Source organism: Emys orbicularis, chromosome 19 (assembly GCF_028017835.1).
Source record: "Emys orbicularis isolate rEmyOrb1 chromosome 19, rEmyOrb1.hap1, whole genome shotgun sequence".
NCBI lineage: Eukaryota > Metazoa > Chordata > Testudines > Emydidae > Emys > Emys orbicularis.
Window position 1 is genome coordinate 18,830,079 of NC_088701.1, and position 19,481 is coordinate 18,849,559.

Below are 19,481 nucleotides of genomic sequence, written 5' to 3' on the forward strand. Positions count from 1 at the left end.
GCGCTTCCCAGATCTGGGCAAGCCAGGAAGCAGCAGGGAGAGGATCTGGGACGCACCTGTGGGAGTGAAGGTGTTCAGTTGTGGAGTCCTACAGGCCTGCACTGAGCCCGTCTCCCCCAGGATGTCCCTCCCTTCAGGCCAGGCTGGTGGGCCCCACGCTGGGACTCCGTCAATGGTTTCCTCCCCAGAAATGAGCAATGCTGCGGGCGTGACACACAGGGGCTTTTGAGGACACCAGGAAACTGGGGGTTTAATTTTAAAAAAAACAAAACCAGAGGAAGCCTAAATCGGCATCCAACGTGAGTCAGGAAAGATGCCATTTGGTTCAGCCGTAATCGCCTTAAACCCTCGCCGGGCTGGAGAAATTAAAAAGAAAACCAAGTGCCTGCGTCTCAGCTGAGCTGCAAAGCCCAGGGCCTTGGCCCCTGCTGGCTCTTCTTGTACCAAGAGGCAGTGGGTATGAAATACCAGCATCCCAGCCAAGTGCCGTTCCCCCTCCAGTTTCTCCTCCCCTAACTTGTCCCATAGTGTGGCTGTGAGCTGTTAAAACAGCGGCCCTGTTCCTCCCCAGGGCTGGCTGCATTTCAGGCCAAGGGGGGAGCGAGGTGTGTACTTGCAAAGCATTTGACGGTTATTTGGGATGAAAGGCGCTATTGGCAGGCAAACTCTTTGTTCTTCTCCTGCTCTCGCCCGCTGAGGAGAGGCAGAGCGTGCACGCGGGTGGCTGAGAACGACTGGCTGGAAAGTAGTGGCGGGGGGGCAGATGGGCCCGACGCACCCCTGAAAAGCAGGGATTAGAGGAGAGGGATTTATGGTGGTTTCATTGTTAATCCCCCAGATTAAGCTTTTATGTCCCTGCCAAACCCCCTGCTGCTGTGGGGAGAGGGGGCCCTTGCAGAGAACGGGCCCAGCCTTGGGAAAACTGCCCCCAACACCCACCTTTCACACTCCTCTCAGCCCCCCAAATACAGCTCCTGACCACTATTTCTCCACCCAGACAGCCTGACTCCTGCTCCTTCCATTCCCATCCGCTCTGCCTCCTCCCACCCCATGACACCTCTCTCCTCACCTCCCCCACAACATGTCCCGGGCCCCTCCCACAACTCCAAGGCCCACTCCGGCTTCTACCACATGACTCCTGTCTGCTTCCTCTGACCTCACTCTCTGTCCCTTTGTCCCCCACCTCCTGCCCTCCCTCGCCCCGACTACCTGACTCCCCCCCCCCCCCCCCCCGCCACATCAACTCCCAGCCCATCCAACCTTCAATTCCTGCCCCCTGCCACATACCTCCCCGGCCCCGGCCACCCTTCATAGTGGAGATGGGTCACCAGAGGAGAGGCTGGGCCTGGTTCTGACCGGCAGCACCTCGCTGCCCCATGAAATCACCCAGCCCCTCGGGCCAGGCCGACAGAAAAGGGGCCCCGCTGACACTTCACGGCTTCCTAGTTCCTCTCCCGCCAATTCCTCAGCAGGCTGACCCAGCGGCCCAGGCAGCAGCTGGTTTTTTAAGGCCTGGTGCCCCTGCTATTTTAACCTGGGTTAGCTAAGCCAAGTTTGTAGAGTCATCGATTCCAAAACCAGAAGGGACGACTGTGATCATCCAGTCTCACCGCCTGTATAATACAGGCCAGAGAACTTACCCCAAATAATTCCTTCCGACCTAGAGCAGATGTGCTGAGAAAACATCCCAGCTTGATTTCAAAATGATCAGTGATGCCGAAACTCACCATGACTCTCGGTAAAGTGTCGCAATGGTTAATTACCCTCCCTGTTAGACAAATTCAGACTGGAATAAGGTGCAAGTGTTTAACTACCACTTCCAGCTATTGGATCTTGTTACAGCTTTAAGAACAAACCTCCTTTGCAATGCGGACATGTCCTAGATCAGGAACACAAACCTCCCCCTCCTAACCCACCTCGTTAGACCAGTACAGTGTGTGTAGAGCTGGCCTTAAACTGATCTCGCTTATTCCCCTTCCCGTATGGGTAGAAGTGCATGTATTTCAATATAACTGCACCCCCACTACAGGGGCTAGACCGCTTTCACTAGAGGGATAGAATTAAAGCGCTACAATTTGTGTGTGTAGACCAGGCTTAAATCAGGACTTAGGAAGCCTAATTGTGTTATTAAGATGCATCATGGCTACTCTACAGCAAAGGAGAGGGACTGGCTTATGAATGTGTCTATAAACCTAACCCGCCACAGGAGTTCATGGCTCATACCCTGCCCCCGGAGTAAGGGAAGGGGGCTCGGATTATCAGCCAGCCTGGTCAGAGTGCAATCAAACAGAAACCCCATGACTAACCAGGCAACAGTGACCTGGAACTCAACTGCCTCGCCCGGGCAGGAGTCGACGTGGCCCTAACAGGGGATCTGGAGCTGTGGCCCGCCTGGGGTCTCACTTCTCTAGGTTTAGCTGGAGGTGGCCGACTGTCCGGCTTCTTTTTCTTCTGAGGCACCGGCAAGTGAGATCGGTGCCTGCTCTCCGCTGGGCCTTGGGAGGTGCCATGCCGGTACCGAGCGTCCCGGGACGAGTCCTTTCTCAGCACCGAACAAGGATGTGTTAGGAGCCGGGTCCCCATAGCCCGGGTCCGAATGGGGGCATAGAGCTGCATGAGGATCACTTTAAGCCACTGCTCCCTTTCTTTAAGAGTTCTAGGGCGGAACTCGCAGCCGATCTCACAGCGATCCTTTTGGTGGCCCTCCCCTAGGCATCATAAACACGAAGAGTGTGGATCACTCTTTGGCATGCGCTTCGTGCAGACCACAGTTTTTAAACCTTGGGGACCGCGGCATACCACGGCTCCGGGGAGTCGAAACGGGGGGGACCCTCAACAACTCTAATCACTAACTACTAACTAAAACTACTATGATATACTATATACAAAGAACTGTTGAACACCCTTGCTAAGCAAGGGCTACGTGAAGTTCCAGCCTACCGTCACTGGCGGGAAGAAGGAGCTGAGGGGGTGATGGGTCGGCAGGGCTCTATATTGAACGCCATGAAGGCGTGACTCCAGGGGGTGCCCGGACCGACCCGACGGATGCTGCTATGGGAAAAATCTTCCGGCCACCGTGCACGTCCGCGCGCACACACCGGATTGGAATTGACATGAACAAGCACTCGAAGAAGAACGCTGAGTTTGGAGACCAGCTCTTTATTCGGTTTGAGTTTTAAAAACCAGCTACAATTCAGCAGGTAGAACACAGCTGTCTAGACTAGTAACTCGCAGCAGCCTTCCCAGCCCCACTGGGTCACTGCGTGCCGCTAACTAGCTGGTTATGAAACTGATCGGTGGTGGCCCAGTTCGGAACGAGTGAGAAGGACAGTGAACCACAGAGGAGGTCAAGCCAAAAATAAGATGTTTAGTTAAGTCAATGGGAGCTGCTGGGTGCTGAGCACTTTTGAAAATCAGGACATTTAAATCAGGTGCCTAAATAAAGGGTTTTGCCGTCTAAAATTAACCCCCTAGTTTTGAATATCTCCATCTCCCAGGCAGGTGCTTCTAGACCATCATCAGGTTATTTCTTCACCTCTTGAACAATAAGCTAAATAAATTGAGCTCCATCAGCCTCTTGCTCTGAGGTAGGTTTTCCAGAACTTGAATCATTCTTGCAGCTCTTGTCTGAATCATCATTTTTTCCATCCTCCTCTTTGAAGAGTGGACGCCAGGATTGGACACTCTTGGTCCAGCATCGCTGTTGTGCTTCAGATTCATGTCCTACTTTATTCTGGAATAACTTCCCCATGTAGACAAGCCCTAAGGTACAGATGGGGGAACTGAGGCACACAGATGCTAAGTGACTTGCCCAAAGTATCACAGGAAATCTGTGGCAGAGTAAGAAATAGAACCCAGGTCTCTCCTGGCCCAGGCACCACCAGGCCAACCTTCCTCTCTAACCTTTCCAGCATACTCTGTATGGATTTGGTGCCGTGCCGATTTCTCAGCCATCGTGGTTCAAAGTCAAAACCTTCCCCTTTTAAATACAGCTCCCGCCCACTGCAAAGAGTCTGGGTCAGAGGATGGTACTGAGCGTGTCTTCCTCCATCTCCTCCTCCTCCTCCTCTGGACTCGGCTGCTTGATGGGCAGGGACTTGAGATACTCCAGGTGCCTGCGGGTTTCGGCCTGGTTCCGCTGAACGTAGTAGACCACATAGGCGATGAGCACCGTAAACCAGCAGAACATGGTGACCAGCATGGCCACGTCCGTGGTCCTCTGCTGGACACTGCAGAAGTCGATGCCGGTGTTGAGCAGGAGGGCGAAGGGCTGGCCGACGTACTCCTCCCGGGCCGCGCTGGAGCACACCACGTCCTCCAGCGTCTCGGCCTCCAGGGGCAGGGCCTCCAGCAGCTCCTGCAGGGAGCAGCCGCAGTGCCACGGGTTGCCGTAGAGGCGCATCTTGGCCCGCAGGGTGGAGGCGGCTTCGGCGGGGCCCAGCTGCTGGAGCCGGTTATTGGAGAGGTCCAGCAGCTGCAAACGGCTGCCCAGCTCCCCGAAGGCGGCTGGGGAGATGTTCTCGATCAGGTTGTCCGAGAGGTAGAGTTCTCGCAGCTGGCGCAGCTCCCGCAAGGTGCCGTCCGGGAGGCCGGTGATCTCGTTGGCGTCCAGGTAGAGCACGCGGGTGTCGCGGGGGATGCCCTGGGGGATCTCCCTCAGCTGCCCGTGGGTGCATCTCACCACCCTGCTCTCCAGCGGGCAGCGGCAGCCCTCAGGACACGCCAGGCCGCCATACTGGCAGAGAACGACGACGAGGAGCCAGGGCAGCGCCGGCATTTCTGCATAGCTCCCCCTGCCTCGCCAGGATACTCCCAGCAGGGAAAGAATCCCCGGGACGCGGGCTGGCCACCCCGTCTGGAAAGCAAGAGACAAACCCCAGGATGTAAAGAGCACTGGGAGGTGGGGCAGTGGGGGCGGAAAGTGGGGGCGGAGGTTGTGAAGGCTAGGACTATAACAATGTTTAAAAGGGGACTGGATAAATTCATGGTGGCTAAGTCCATAAATGGCTATTAGCCAGGATGGGTAAGAATGGTGTCCCTAGCCTCTGTTCGTCAGAGGATGGAGATGGATGGCAGGAGAGAGATCACTTGATCATTGCCTGTTAGGTTCACTCCCTCTGGGGCACCTGGCATTGGCCACTGTCAGTAGACAGATACTGGGCTAGATGGACCTTTGGTCTGACCCAGTACGGCCTTTCTTATGTTCTTATGTTCTAAAGATGCTGGCAAGTGTGGGGGTGTGTAGGGATGGGGGTAGGCCACTGTCAGGGCAGGCGGCAGAGCAAGAGGGGCCGTAGGATTAGTGGTTAGAGCAGGGAGCTAAAAGTCAGGACTTCTGGGTTCTAGCCCTAAAGCTGGGAGGGGAGTGTGGTCTAGTAGGTTAGATAAAGCAGGGGGGCTGGGAGTCAGGACTCCTGGGTTCTAACCCAGCTTTGGGAAAGAGGTGGGGTCTAGTGGTTAGAGCAGGGTGGAATTCAGAGTCAGGACTCCTGGGTTCCATCCCTACAGCTGGTAGGGAAGTGGGTCTAGTGGGTTAGACCAGTGGTTTTCAAACTGCGGATCGCAACCCAGCAGTGGGTCACGGCGGCGCTGATAAACACCGCCGACCGGGCCGTTAAAAGTCCTGTCGGCGGTGCTGCCCGGCTAAGGCAGGCTAGTCCCTACCTGTTCCGACACCGCACTGCGCCCTGGAAACGGCCAACAGGAGGTCTGGCTCCTAGGTAGGGGGCCACGGAGCTCCACGCGCTGCCCCCACCCCAAGCACCGACTCCGCACCAGTTCCTGGCCAATGAAAGCTGGGGGGGCGGCGGCGGTGCCTGCGGGCGAGAGCATAGGAACCGGGGGGGGACATGCCACTGCTTCTGGGAGCTGCCTGAGGTAAGCACTGCCCGGAGCCTACACCCCTCACCCCCTCCTGTGTCCCAAACTTCGGTCAGAGCCCTGTCCTGCACCCCTCATCCCCTGCCCCAGCCCTGAGCCCCCCCTCATCCCCGGCTCCGTTGGGTCACAGGCCAATTTTCTTTAACTGGGTCATCAGAAAAAAAGTTTGAAAACCACTGGGTTAGACAGAGCAGGAGGGCTGGGAGTCAGGATTTCTGGGTTCTATCCCCAGCTCTGGGAAGGGGGTGTGTGTCTAGTGCAGTGGTCTCCAAAGTGGGGTGCACAAGAGGCTCCTTGGGGGTGCGCAGCAGAAAGAGCGCTTTTTTTTTCTTTTTGCTTCGGCGCGGCAGGGGGTGCGTGCTCAAAAAAGTTTGGAGCCCACTGGTCTAGTGGTTAGAGCAGAGACTGGGAGGGACCCACTCCACCGGGGATAATAACAAAGGAAGCAATTCAAACAAAAATACCTGTGCGGCTGCGGCTGCCCCCCAGCGATAGCCGAGTGCATGTGTGCACCAGGTGCCTGAAGAACTAAACCCCGCCAGCACCCTAGGGTGCTAACCCCTCTTACCTCCCCTGCCCCCCACCCCTTGCCCCTGAGCTCCTGGCTGCCCCACCCAATCCAGCAGAGCTCCACACACCCCCTTGCTAATCACTGGCTGGAGGGCTGGGGGGGGGGCTCAGGAGCTGCTGTGCCCGGCGCTGCACGAACCCGGCTCTGTCCTCCCGGGGCGCCCCCCGCGCTCCTGCCCGGAGACCTGGGGCCGCGCATCCCCGGGCTCGCCATCACCGCCCCCACGCCGGGTCCCCGGTAAATGCACCCACCTGGGGGCGGCCCCGCAGCTGTCCCGGGCTCCTCGTTCCGGCTCTGGGCCGGCTCCAGCCCCGGGCATCCGCCTGCCCGCTCCGGCAAACTTCCCCGGCGGGACCGGCCGCTGCCTGCGGGCAGAGCCCGCCCCGCCAGCCGGCAGCGTGCGTCAGAGCTGCGGGCCCCCTCCCCTCCCTCAGAGCCCGGTCCCTCCCCTGCCTCCAGCCCCCCACCCCCACAAAGCCCGGTCCCCTCCCCTGCCTCCAGCCTCCCTCCCCTGCCCCCCCCCCCCGAGCCCGGCCCCCTCCCCTTCCTCCAGCCTCCCACCAGAGCCCTGCCCCTAACCCTCCCTCCCTGCCCCTAACCCCACACAGGTGGGTGCTGGGGGAACGGCCCCCTCCCGTTCCCCCAGCTCCCCACCAGAGCCCAGCCCCCACCCTCACCCCACACAGGTGGGTGCTGGGGGAACGGCCCCCTCCCGTTCCCCCAGCTCCCCACCAGAGCCCAGCCCCCACCCTCACCCCACACAGGTGGGTGCTGGGGGAACGGCCCCCTCCCGTTCCCCCAGCTCCCCACCAGAGCCCTGGTCTGGAAGCTATGAAATACTCCCCCCACATGCAACCCCCTTTCTCTGACACACCTCCCCCAGCTCCACACGCCACCCTCTGACACCGCCATTCCCCTCTGACACCCCCTCTTCCTACCCTCTTCACATACCCACTCCCCAACCCCCTACTCCCCTTCAACCCCCACACTCTTCCCCCACGCCCCGTCTCCCAGCCCCTCCATACACCCATTCCCCCAATCGCTGCCACCCCCACACATCCACACATGCCCCCCACATCCAGTCCCCACTCCCCATCCCCCAACACTCCCCAAGCTCCCCCTCCTCCATCCCAGGCCCCGACACCCCCCCACACTTATCCCCCACCCCAGTGGGGCAGATGCTGCTCTCTCCTCACATTCCCCGATCCTTCTGGGACGCAGCTGGCAGCTTCCAAGTCTGGGGGCCTGGCTAGGGTCAAAGGACACTCCCCTGAGAGTCCCATTTAGAGCAGCCCCCCCCCCAGCTCCTTCCAGGGGGAGGGGTCAGGCCCCCAATAGCTTTGGTTTCATAGCACCCTGGGGACCTCCTGCTTACCCCAAGGGCTGCTAGGGAGAATGGGGGAGGGGCCGGTTAGTTACTGGAGGATGGGGACAGGGGGGTGCTAGGGAGCAGTCCATGGGACAGGGAAGTCTCTGGGGGTGTCGGGAGCATTTTAGGGGCCCAGCCCTGGGCAGGTGGGAGTGGGGGAGGGCAGGTCATTGGTCATTTCCCCCATGCCAGATTTCAGCTTTACTTAGAACAGCCCCCCCCGAAATCTGCAGCAGGCAAGACAAGTCCAAAGCCACATGCCTCGGCCCACACTGGGGGGACAAGACTGGAGTAGGCACAAGCTGCCCCCAGCTCTGCGCAGGGGTGCAGAGAACCCCCCCCCCCACTCGCCTTCTGCTTTGTGCAGGTTTAGCAGAGAGGCTGGGGCCCAGAGAGGGGTGCATGGCGGGGAGGAGCTGGATGAACTCACAGGCTGGCTGGTTGCACTTCACTGGCAGCTCTCAGAAAGCCCCCACTGCTCCTCATTGTTCTCACTGCAGGGGGTGGGTTCTCCATTGTTCCCAGCGGGGGAGGGGGGATTCCCATTAGGAATTGGGGAGGTGGGGGAGATACTGGGAACTGCACTCCCAGGACAAGCTAGCTCTGGCGCTTTCACCTCCATTGAAACCCAGGGGAAGGCAGTGTGACCTAGTAGCTAGAGAACAGGACGGGGGTCTATCCCCAGCCTTGTCACTGTATGACCTTGGGTGAGTGACTCCCCCCCCCCCCGCTTCTGTGCCTCAGTTTCCCCTCCCTCCTCTCAGCTATTCCTGGGTGCTCACTGGGATAGGGAGTGACTCATTCTGGCTGTGCAGCACCCAGTACATCAGGGGCCCTGATCTCAGCAGTAGCCAGCAGTAAAATAGAAACCGAAGACTGAAGTGCCTTCCCCGCTCTGTCACAGCATGAAAGAGACACGCACGGGAGTGAGCAATTGGGGGCCTCGCTGCACAAACACAAAGACCCTCCTGCCTGAAGCGAACTTGCAGATCAAAGCTCCAGCAACCAGGCCCGAGATGGCAAAGGTTAATTAGTGGCAGGCTGCAGAGAGAGCCAAGGGGAGGGGGCTGGGAGTTTGCGGTGGCTTGAAAGGCTGATGGGGACAAATTCCAAAAGCACTAGACCGACTTTGTAAGTGGCTTAGAGGCTCTGGGAGATGTTACCCTGCACCTTGGCGAAGTGGCAGCTGGGGGATTTTTACAAGGGAAGATGCGGCTGGCTCTGGAGGAACTATTTGAGGAAGTTCAGACCTGGATCCAGAGTTTGCAACCCCTAAGCTCTGGGGAAAGCTGGGGCTCAGACCCCTGGCAGACAAGTACTAAACCCCTAGGGCAGCAACTGAAGCACGCCCTAGCGCCTTAATGCTACCTCTGCTGCCAGCGCTGGACTGGCCTCCCACCCGCCAAGACATGAGGAAGACTACTGGGATGAGATGCCAAAGAGATCAGAGGCAGAATCCATTGCCTGGTTAGAATTGCAGGGTGTGTGACAGTCTGTACTACGATAAGACTATGATAAATTTTGTACAAACTATGCCTTGCAAGGTATCATCTGAAAACTCATAATTTGCTGATCATTATTGTCCTGGTAAAAGGTGTGGCAGCATTACATGTAAAATTATAAGATTCTATTGTATGATATTACTGGGACATGTTCCAAATCTGGGGAAGCAGCCACACATCAGTTCCTCAGAGACAAAAGGCAAACTGACCCCTCACCCAGGTGTCAGCAAAATCAAACAGACCATCATCTGGACAAGGGCCATTCTTTGGCAGAAAAAAGGGTGTGAGAAATTTACATGTTGGCAAAGAAACAGCTGGAGGTTCCCATCCTCACAGATTTTGTCTCCTGTACCCCAGCTGGAGATGATTCTCAAAGAGGAGGAAAAGGTATAAGAATGGGGAACGGATGCCCCAAGATCTTTCTCCCTTCATCTCTCCCTACGGCAGCCACACCATCTGAGGAACAAAGAAACAGCTTTGGACTAAGGGAGGGATCCTGTCTGAAAGTTCAACCAGTAAGACTGCTGAAGCATGTGGTAAGAGAGACCTGTGCTTTGAATTCATTTAGCTTGTTAGGTTAATAAAATGACAGACTTTATATGAAGTTGTATTGTCCAGGAGAGAGCTGGGCAGGACATGACTCACGTTTCTGGGGGCATGTCTGGGACTGGGAGTTTGCTGGTGTTTCTCTGCAGTGGAAGTCAGGAGCGGCTGGCTATAGCAGACCGTGTAGCTGGGAGTGATGTACCTGCTGGAGGCTGAATGTGAGCAGATCAGGGGTGGCTGCTCTCACAGCGAAGCTGTGTAAAAGGTGCACCCCAGGCTGGAGAATTGTCCATCAGTCCAGAACGTGACCTGGGGTATGTCACAGCTGGTGTTGCTTTGTTTACCTGGCGTACCTGCATTGATGCAACCCAGCACAGATGCACAGCACACGTATAATATGGGGCTGGGACCAGCATGGCCGACCTGATTTACATCATGGCCTGGCCTGGCCCCACATGCACCGCTACAGACAGACCCAACACAGACAGGTCCATCCACAATCCTTTATTATTCCACTCCCAGCATTTTCCAATCCTCGCTGTGATTCCATGGCCACCCGGCCTCAATCCTCCAGGCGTTTCCGCCGGCCAGGGCCCAGTTCGGGAGCTCTCCACTGGCTCTCCTCACGGCACGACTCGGACAGGCTTAGCGAGACCCAGAAACTCGCCCCGGAGGCTGGCTCTGTTGGGACGGTCTAGGGGCATTCAGCTGCTCGGTGCGTCAGGGCCAGTCTGCCGAGCCAGCGCGCTCTGAGCCATTCGCAGCGCCCCTTCCTGGGTCCGGTTGCCGCCGATGAAGCCGCCGGCGTGCACGAAAACGCAGCCCGGGATGCCGCTGAGCTGGGAGAGCGCCTCATCCCGGACTCCGCGCCACTCCTCCGGCAGGGACAGCCTGGCCAGGAGAGAAACGGAGCAAGGAGTCAAAGGGCGGGGTTGACGCGCGTCCGAAGGCTCTCGACCTCCCTGGCACCCTGGGCGGCACCCAGAAATACCCAAGACAGACAGATGCTCTGATTTCGGTTTACATTAGGAGCAGGTTTAAGATGAACCCAAGTGAGTCCCGCTTGGGCCTAGTTTACACAGTGTTTGTACTGGTATAATTATGTCATTTAGGGGCTTCCACCCCCAACCCCCCCCCGCTCCCCTCGCAGAGGCAGTGGCTTGTCTCTCTCTCACCCCATTGCTTGGGGGGAAGGGGGGGGCTCTGCAGAGCATGCAGGAGAAGATTGGGGGTGGGGCTCAGCGTCTCACCGGTTCTGGAAGGTGTGGAGCCCGGCGGGGACGCACTGTACTCGCCACTGGCCGTTCTGATCCGCGTACAAGACGAACTTGATGGGTTTCTCCACCCCCAGCTCCGACTCCAGGCTGAAGAGATGCTCCTTCCAGGGGCAGCCGCCCTGGGAGAACACAAGGATCTCGCCACTGGGGTCCACCTGCCAGGGGAGAGGGAGACATGGGACTCAGGAAGGGAGGGGAGCAGATAAGAGCTCCCGGATGCTGGGCCATTATGACCACAATGGATTGTGCCCTGGGCTGGGACTATTCCCAGCTCTGCCACTGACCTGCTGGGTGACCTCGGGCAAGTCACTGCCCTGCTCTGTGCCTCAGTTTCCCCTCCCGTGTCTGAGCTCTTTGGGCAAGTCCCTGACTGTGTGTCTGTGCGGTGCCTGGCCCAATGAGGTACAAATAGTAGTCACGGCCCCAGGGAGGGAGTTGGGGTCGAAAGAAACCCACTTGCCTGTGGAAGCAGAGCCACTGGAGAAGCAAGTGGGAATAATTTCCAGGCAGGTTCAGTGACCAGAGAAACGCAGGCAGGGGGCATGCTGGGAATCAGGACTCCTGGGTTCTATTCCCAACTCACTGCATGGCCTCAGGTAGGTTGCTGCCCCACTTCTGCAGAGTGGAAATGTATTGATATAGTGTGTGTGTGTGTGTGTGTGTCTTTGGCGGGTGTCACCCCCGGTGGATGTCATGTGCTTGGAGATCCTTGGATGGGAGATGCTGGGAAGGGGTATGAATTATCCTTGGAAACCCAAATTGGGCACTGGACCCAAGCTCTACTCCCCCTGCCAACAGGGGCAGCTCTAGGCTCAACACCCCAGCCCAGCGTATATAGCTGATAGGACAGTGATCAGCCTCTTCTACCCCGGGATCCCCCGAACTTGAGAATCCCCACGTGGGGAGGCCAGGGCTGGTCGCAACCCCCAGACCAAGAACCCCAGCGCGCTCAAAGATACCTTGAAGCGCTTCTGAATGGCTTCCTCCACCAGCGTGCGAGCCGGCAGCCATGCGTGGTGGTAGTAATCGAGACGGTCCAGGAACTCCCGGCCCACCAGCTCCATCGCCTTCTTGAACCCGGCCTGGAGGGGAGACAAGCCAGGGACGTTAGCTGCTCCTTCCCCAGCCCATAGGGAGTGACTTTTATTTTTCCCTGTGGGAGGCTCCATCCCTGCTCCACTCGGAGGCCTCGCCCCACTCTGCCCCTTCCCCCAAAGCACCGCCCTCACCCTGCCTCTTCCTGCCCCTGCTCCACCCCCTCCCCTGAGGCCCTGCCCCCTGCCTCTTCCCACTCCACCCCCTCCCCCAAGGCCCCTGCCTGCCTGCTGCTCTCTGCTGAACAGCTGTGGTTGGTGGGTGCTTGAGCCCCGGAGCACTCACAGAGTCGGTACCTATGGTACAGCCCACCCCCTATCCAAGTCTATGCTCCCCTCCACGTTTCCACGGTGCAGCCCACTTGGTACCCGTGCTTTCCCCTCCGCCCGCCCCCATGCGCCTACTTCCGTGTCCTGGTCCTTGTCATTCCACCGGGGGTTGAGGTAGCCCACCCTGGCGCTGAGGTTGGTGGTCATGGCGTAGCGAGGCTCCCCGTCCCACTGGGCGATGCCGTTGTCGATGGCGTCGATCTCCTGCACGAAGTTCTCGTACAGCTGGGATGGGGGCGGAGGAGAGGATCAAGCAGGGACGCCTCGCCCGGCCTGCCTCCCGATGGAACCTCGTGGCGGATTCAGGCCGGTCACGAGCAGATCAGAGGCCGTAAAAACAGGCCCGTCTGCTCTGGCTCAGGCAGAATCGCCAGCCCGGCTCCCCCTGCAGATCCTTTATCGGCCGCCAAGATGCATGCTGCAGAAAAGGACCCAGCTTGGCCTTCTGAGCCCACGAACTCTGCATTTCCATCTACCGGCAGAAGGAGCAGCAAGGGCTGCTGGGAAAACGACCTGCCCCGAGGGGCTGAGACCATGAGCCTACCAGCGCCTTAGCTCTGTTTATACGGCACACATTTGAACTGGGCTAGGGTGTTGGAGGATAGAGCGTCCATTGCAAACCACAGCAACTCCGGGCACGCATCAGCAGGAAACCATATGCCGAGATTCTCCAGTTCCCCTCCAACCCCTCTATGCCTGATAGGCAGGCCAGGCCAAAGAGCCCCTCCTGGGGGATCCCAGCGACACAGGGACCCCTCTATCCCAGAAGCAGGGACATCCTGTGTCAGGGCAGAGGCAAGGATGGGGCATTCTCACCCATCCGCAATTCTGCACCCCTGCCAAGTCCCATGGGTGCTTTTCAAGTTAGGACAGGCCGAGCCTGTACCAGGAGCCGAACTGGCCCCTGCGGCTTCCGAACAAGACAGCAGCTACCTGCCTTCCCCTGTCTCTGGCGTGCAGCTGGGAGGAATCCCCCGCCGCCCCCCATCATGGTGGGAATCCGAGACTATGGACAGCGAGTGTCTAAAAAAAAAGGGGGGGTTTCCTGGGGAAGTTCAGCAGAACAGGACTTTTTACAAAGGGAGCATCAGCCAGCCGTTAGAGCAAGGTGATGGTGCCAGGACTCCTGGGTTCCATTCCTAGGTCTGGGAGGGGAAGGGGGTCTAATGGTTGGGGGGGCGGGGGGGGGGCTGGGGTTCCAATCCCACTTCTACTGGTGAGTCACCGTTCCTGGGCAAGACATGTCCCTGCTCTGTGCCTCGGTTTCCCCAGCTACAAAACAAGGCTAAGGATACCAATCCACCACACTGGAGGCAAAGTGCTTTGAGATCCTCAGAGAGGAGGGGCCAGAAAGGGGTATTAGTTATGATTTTTCTAAGGAGGAAAACAGGCCTTTTTAGCCCTGGAGCGTGGGGCACCCCGGTTAGTGCCCCCCCCGCCTCCCTACTTCCTACCTTATCGTACAGCGCCTGCACTACCGGATCCTCCTCCTTCAGCCCCAGCAGGCTGGCCAGGATCTGGGAGCCAAAATGGAAATACACCAGCCCCGCACTGCTCAACGTGGTTTTCCAGGGCTTGTCGGGCCTCAGGCAGTGCATGGACTGTGCAAAGGACCTGCAAAAGGCAGGGAAGAATTAGCCAGAGCTCCTAAGGCCCCGGGGTGACCCCTCCTTCTTTAGTGTATAATACACCAAAATCAATGAAATACTAGCCATTAGGGTGTGTCCACACTGCATCGAAACCCCAGATCTGGGGGACCCAAGCTCATGGACTCAGTGTGTCCAAGCCAGCGCTTGACATCCACACTGCGTTGTAAACCTGGGCGTACAATGGCTGGACCTGGGTCTCAGAGCCAGGCTAACCCATCCATACAGCACTGCGCAGCCCTTCTGACTCAGGTCTGTGGCTGGAGCTGCGTCCACACTGCAAAATGACAGGGCTTGCATCCAGTTTCGGTGGGACTTGAACTCCCTTGCTGGGCTGGGTCCTAGAACCCGGGTCAGTCAGATTTGCGTGTGGATGGTAGGCGGATTTGGGCTCAAATCTGAGTCTGGGTTTACAATGCAGTGTAGACATACCCTTAGAGGGACAGGTCCAGGCCCCGTGCTCCATGACCCAGTGACAGTAAGGACCCCTGGGTTCTACTCAGTGGCTTGGTGTAGGACCTTGGGCAAGTCACTTTGCTGTTACATAATTAACTGTATCCCAGGAGAGTCGAGATCAGGGACCCACTGCGCTAGGTGCTGCACAGACAGTCCCGCGCCAGAAGAGGTCACACTCTAAAACAGACACAGAGCGGGAGGGAAAAGAGGCCCAGAGAATGGAAGGGACATGCTTACGGTCAGCGGCAGAGCCAGGAATAGAACCCAGGTGGCCTGCGTCCCAGCCTAGCGTCCTGTCCGCTAGTCCACGCCGATTCCCCTCCCCCTCTCCGTGCCTCAGTTTCCCCATCTATAAAGGGAGGCGTGATGCTCCTGCCCTTTCCTTTGTAACATGCTTTGAGCCCCCGCAGTGGGAGGGGCCAGGCAGAGGCTGTGCGTTTCCATCCTCACCTCTGGTGATGATCGTACCGGTGTTTCTGAGGATTGTACTCGCCACCCACGTCCACCACCACGTCGCACTCGGACAGCAGCTGGGGCTCCCGCGTCCGGATGATCTCTGCATCCTGGGGGGGGTGGGGGGGCACACAATGAAACATTCCCCTGCCTAAGGCAGCTCAGTATGGGAGTGAATTCAGCTCCACCCTGTGTTTATCAGCATGAGCAGGGGCAGGGCTTGGACTCAGCAGTGGTCAGAGGCACCCAAGGGAGAAGGAACCAGGGCTTTCTGGGGCTGGTGTCTCCTAGGAAAGATGATGGGACGGATCCCCATCCCTAGTCCCAGGGTGTGCTAGTCCCAGTCTTGCAGAGGGGATGGGGGGTGCCCGGGAGGGGAGGTTCGGGGAAAAGGAGGAGGATGTGCCAGAGGAAGATATGTCCAGGGTTTGAGGTCACAGAAGAAGGGTGGTGAGTCCCAGGGCAAAGGGGACTGGGAATCCCAAGGGAAAGGGAGGGGTGCATGCCCCAGTGCCAGCAGGAGGGGATGGAGGTGTCCCAAGGGATGGGAATGTTGGATCCCAGGATGATGAGAAGGGGAGGGGTACCGGGGGATGGGGGTCCTGTTCTCAGAAGGCAGGAGGAAGTCCTGGTGTATGGTGGTCTTGGGTGGGGATGCCGGGAATCCTGGGGGATGGGTGAGCCTGGGGTGTATGGGAGGATGGGTATCCCAGGTGGGGGTCCCAATTCCTGGCAGGGAAGGGGCTGCGGGATAAGGGTCCCAGCTCCTGTTGGGCAGAAGGGAGTCCTGGGTGTAAGTCCCAGTTCCCAGGTGGGGGTCCCAGGGTGGAAGCAGTTTGCGGGGTGTGTGTGTCCCAGGGGGAGGTGTCAGATTGTGGCCCAGGTCCCGGGAAGGCAGACTGGGAGAGGGCAGTTGTGGGGTCTTGGTTTTGGGGAAGGGTCTAGGGAGAAAGTGGTCTCAGGGGAGTGCTCGGGATTGGGGGTCTCAGTTTCCCGGGGAGGGGATCCCAGGTCCTGGGCGGGGGGTCCTGGTCCGAACAGACAAGGGTGGGGGGATTGGGATCCCAGTCCCGGGGAGGTCCCGGTCCGGAGGGAGCTGGGGGGCGGGATCCGAGGTCCCGGTCCGCAGGGAGTTGGGGGAGGGGCAGAGAGGTACAAAAGGTTGTGAACCTACCCGGGAGGGCAGAGTGGGGGGGTCCCGGGGGATGGGAATCCCAGGACTGGAGGGTCCCGGGGGGGCGGGATCTGAAGTCCCGGGGAGGTCCCGGTCCGGAGGGACATCCCAGGTCCCGGGGGGCAGGGCTGGGGCTCCCGGGGGGAGGGGTGGGATCCCAGGTCCCGGGGGGGGGGGGGGGGGTGTCCCGATCCGGAGGGAGATCCCAGGTCCCGGGGGGCCCCGATCCGGAGGGAGATCCCAGGTCCCGGGGGGCAGGGCTGGGGGTCCCGGGGGGAGGGATCCCAGGGGGCAGGGCTGGGGGCTCCCGGGGGCGAGATCCCAGGTCCCGGGGGGGTCCCGGTCCGGAGGGAGATCCCAGGGGGCAGGGCTGGGGGCTCCCGGGGGGGCGGGATCCCAGGTCCCGGGGGGTCCCGGTCCGGAGGGAGATCCCAGGTCCCGGGGGGCAGGGCTGGGGGCTCCCGGGGGGGTCCCGGTCCGGAGGGAGATCCCAGGTCCCGGGGGGCAGGGCTGGGGGCTCCCGGGGGGGCGGGATCCCAGGTCCCGGGAGGGTCCCGGTCCGGAGAGAGATCCCAGGTCCCGGGGGGCAGGGCTGGGGGCTCCCGGGGGGGCGGGATCCCAGGTCCCGGGGGGGTCCCGGTCCGGAGAGAGATCCCAGGTCCCGGGGGGCAGGGCTGGGGGTTCCGGGGGGGCGGGATCCCAGGTCCCGGGGGGGTCCCGGTCCGGAGAGAGATCCCAGGTCCCGGGGGGCAGGGCTGGGGGCTCCCGGGGGGGCGGGATCCCAGGTCCCGGGGGGGGTCCCGGTCCGGAGGGAGATCCCAGGTCCCGGGGGGCAGGGCTGGGGGCTCCCGAGGGGGTGGGATCCCAGGTCCCGGGGGCAGGGCTGGGGGCTCCGGGGGGGCGGGATCCCAGGTCCCGGGGGGGTCCCGGTCCGGAGGGAGATCCCAGGTCCCGGGGGGCAGGGCTGGGGGTTCCGGGGGGGCGGGATCCCAGGTCCCGGGGGCAGGGCTGGGGGTTCCGGGGGGGCGGGATCCCAGGTCCCGGGGGGCAGGGCTGGGGGTTCCGGGGGGGCGGGATCCCAGGTCCCGGGGGGCAGGGCTGGGGGTCCCGGGATCCCAGGTCCCGGGGGGGTCCCGGTCCGGAGGGAGATCCCAGGTCCCGGGGGGCAGGGCTGGGGGTCCCGGGGGGCAGGGCTGGGGGTCCCGGGGGGGCGGGATCCCAGGTCCCGGGGGGCAGGGCTGGGGGTCCCGGGATCCCAGGTCCCGGGGGGGTCCCGGTCCGGAGGGAGATCCCAGGTCCCGGGGGGCAGGGCTGGGGGCTCCCGAGGGGGTGGGATCCCAGGTCCCGGGGGCAGGGCTGGGGGTTCCGGGGGGGCGGGATCCCAGGTCCCGGGGGGGTCCCGGTCCGGAGGGAGATCCCAGGTCCCGGGGGGCAGGGCTGGGGGTTCCGGGGGGGCGGGATCCCAGGTCCCGGGGGGGTCCCGGTCCGGAGGGAGATCCCAGGTCCCGGGGGGCAGGGCTGGGGGTTCCGGGGGGGCGGGATCCCAGGTCCCGGGGGCAGGGCTGGGGGTTCCGGGGGGGCGGGATCCCAGGTCCCGGGGGGCAGGGCTGGGGGTCCCGGGATCCCAGGTCCCGGGGGGGTCCCGGTCCGGAGGGAGATCCCAGGTCCCGGGGGGCAGGGCTGGGGGCTCCCGGGGGGGCGGGATCCCAGGTCCCGGGGGGGGTCCCGGTCCGGAGGGAGATCCCAGGTCCCGGGGGGCAGGGCTGGGGGTTCCCGGGGGGGGCGGGATCCCAGGTCCCGGGGGCAGGGCTGGGGGTCCCGGGATCCCAGGTCCCGGGGGGGTCCCGGTCCGGAGGGAGATCCCAGGTCCCGGGGGGCAGGGCTGGGGGTTCCCGGGGGGGGCGGGATCCCAGGTCCCGGGGGGGTCCCGGTCCGGAGGGAGATCCCAGGTCCCGGGGGGCAGGGCTGGGGGTTCCGGGGGGGCGGGATCCCAGGTCCCGGGGGCAGGGCTGGGGGTTCCGGGGGGGCGGGATCCCAGGTCCCGGGGGGCAGGGCTGGGGGTCCCGGGATCCCAGGTCCCGGGGGGGTCCCGGTCCGGAGGGAGATCCCAGGTCCCGGGGGGCAGGGCTGGGGGCTCCCGGGGGGGCGGGATCCCAGGTCCCGGGGGGGTCCCGGTCCGGAGGGAGATCCCAGGTCCCGGGGGGCAGGGCTGGGGGTTCCCGGGGGGGGCGGGATCCCAGGTCCCGGGGGCAGGGCTGGGGGTCCCGGGATCCCAGGTCCCGGGGGGGTCCCGGTCCGGAGGGAGATCCCAGGTCCCGGGGGGCAGGGCTGGGGGTTCCCGGGGGGGGCGGGATCCCAGGTCCCGGGGGGGTCCCGGTCCGGAGGGAGATCCCAGGTCCCGGGGGGCAGGGCTGGGGGTTCCCGGGGGGGGCGGGATCCCAGGTCCCGGGGGCAGGGCTGGGGGTCCCGGGATCCCAGGTCCCGGGGGGGTCCCGGTCCGGAGGGAGATCCCAGGTCCCGGGGGGCAGGGCTGGGGGTTCCCGGGGGGGGCGGGATCCCAGGTCCCGGGGGGGTCCCGGTCCGGAGGGAGCTGGGCGGGGGTCCCGTACCCGGTACTGGGGCAGCAGCCGCAGCAGGTAGCAGGCCAGCGCCTCGTCGCAGTGGAAGGTGCCGTTGTGGGTGCCGATGCGCGGGGCCATGGCGCTGCGGGGCCGCTTGGGGCCGGGGCCCGGCATGGGGCGGGATCGGAGCAGCAGCCGGGCCGCGCGAAGCCCGAACCCCATCCGCCGCTACTGCGCATGCCCCGCAGCGCTCTGAGCATGCGCGCCAAGGCCAAGGGAAGCCACTGCCTGCCCGACCTCTGCCCTCACCTGCCATGTGCTACCTGAGTGAGCCGGTCTCCCCCCAGTTCCCACCCCAGGGCTGGGTGGGCGAGAGCCTCTCAAGGAGCAGAGAACTAGACCTGGGTTCATAGAGTCTAAGGCTGGAAAGAAGGGACCATTGTGATCATCCAGCCTGACCTCCTGTACAAGGCAGGCCAGCGAGCTTCCCTGCAGTACTTCCTAGAGGCGATCTGTTAGAAAAACTTCCGCTCTTGATTTAAACATGGTCAGTGATGGAGAATCCATGGCAACCCTTGGGAAATTGGTCCAAGGGTTAATTACACTCACCCTTGGCTGTCTA

General features: G+C 61.5%; 2 protein-coding genes across 3 annotated transcripts; both read right to left on the bottom strand.

The window, feature by feature from the left end:
- Positions 1 to 4,018: 4,018 nt before the first annotated feature.
- Positions 4,019 to 5,736, bottom strand: LOC135892075 (leucine-rich repeat-containing protein 3-like). Its single transcript, XM_065419768.1, has 2 exons — positions 5,665 to 5,736; positions 4,019 to 4,855 (listed from the first exon to the last, which is right to left on the bottom strand). The coding sequence occupies exon 2, from the start codon at positions 4,775 to 4,777 to the stop codon at positions 4,019 to 4,021; it is 759 nt and encodes a 252-aa protein (XP_065275840.1). The 5' UTR covers positions 4,778 to 4,855; positions 5,665 to 5,736.
- Positions 5,737 to 10,358: 4,622 nt separating this feature from the next.
- On the bottom strand, positions 10,359 to 19,081 carry MYG1 (MYG1 exonuclease). 2 transcript variants are annotated; one of them, XM_065419470.1, is made up of 7 exons: positions 18,908 to 19,081; positions 15,122 to 15,234; positions 14,024 to 14,183; positions 12,645 to 12,794; positions 12,105 to 12,227; positions 11,119 to 11,300; positions 10,359 to 10,759 (listed from the first exon to the last, which is right to left on the bottom strand). In XM_065419470.1, the coding sequence occupies exons 1-7, from the start codon at positions 19,079 to 19,081 to the stop codon at positions 10,573 to 10,575; spliced, it is 1,089 nt and encodes a 362-aa protein (XP_065275542.1). In that variant the 3' UTR covers positions 10,359 to 10,572. The 2 variants fall into 2 exon arrangements, with proteins under 2 accessions (XP_065275542.1, XP_065275543.1); XM_065419471.1 differs by having other exon boundaries at positions 15,140 to 15,234; positions 18,908 to 19,027.
- Positions 19,082 to 19,481: the final 400 nt, after the last annotated feature.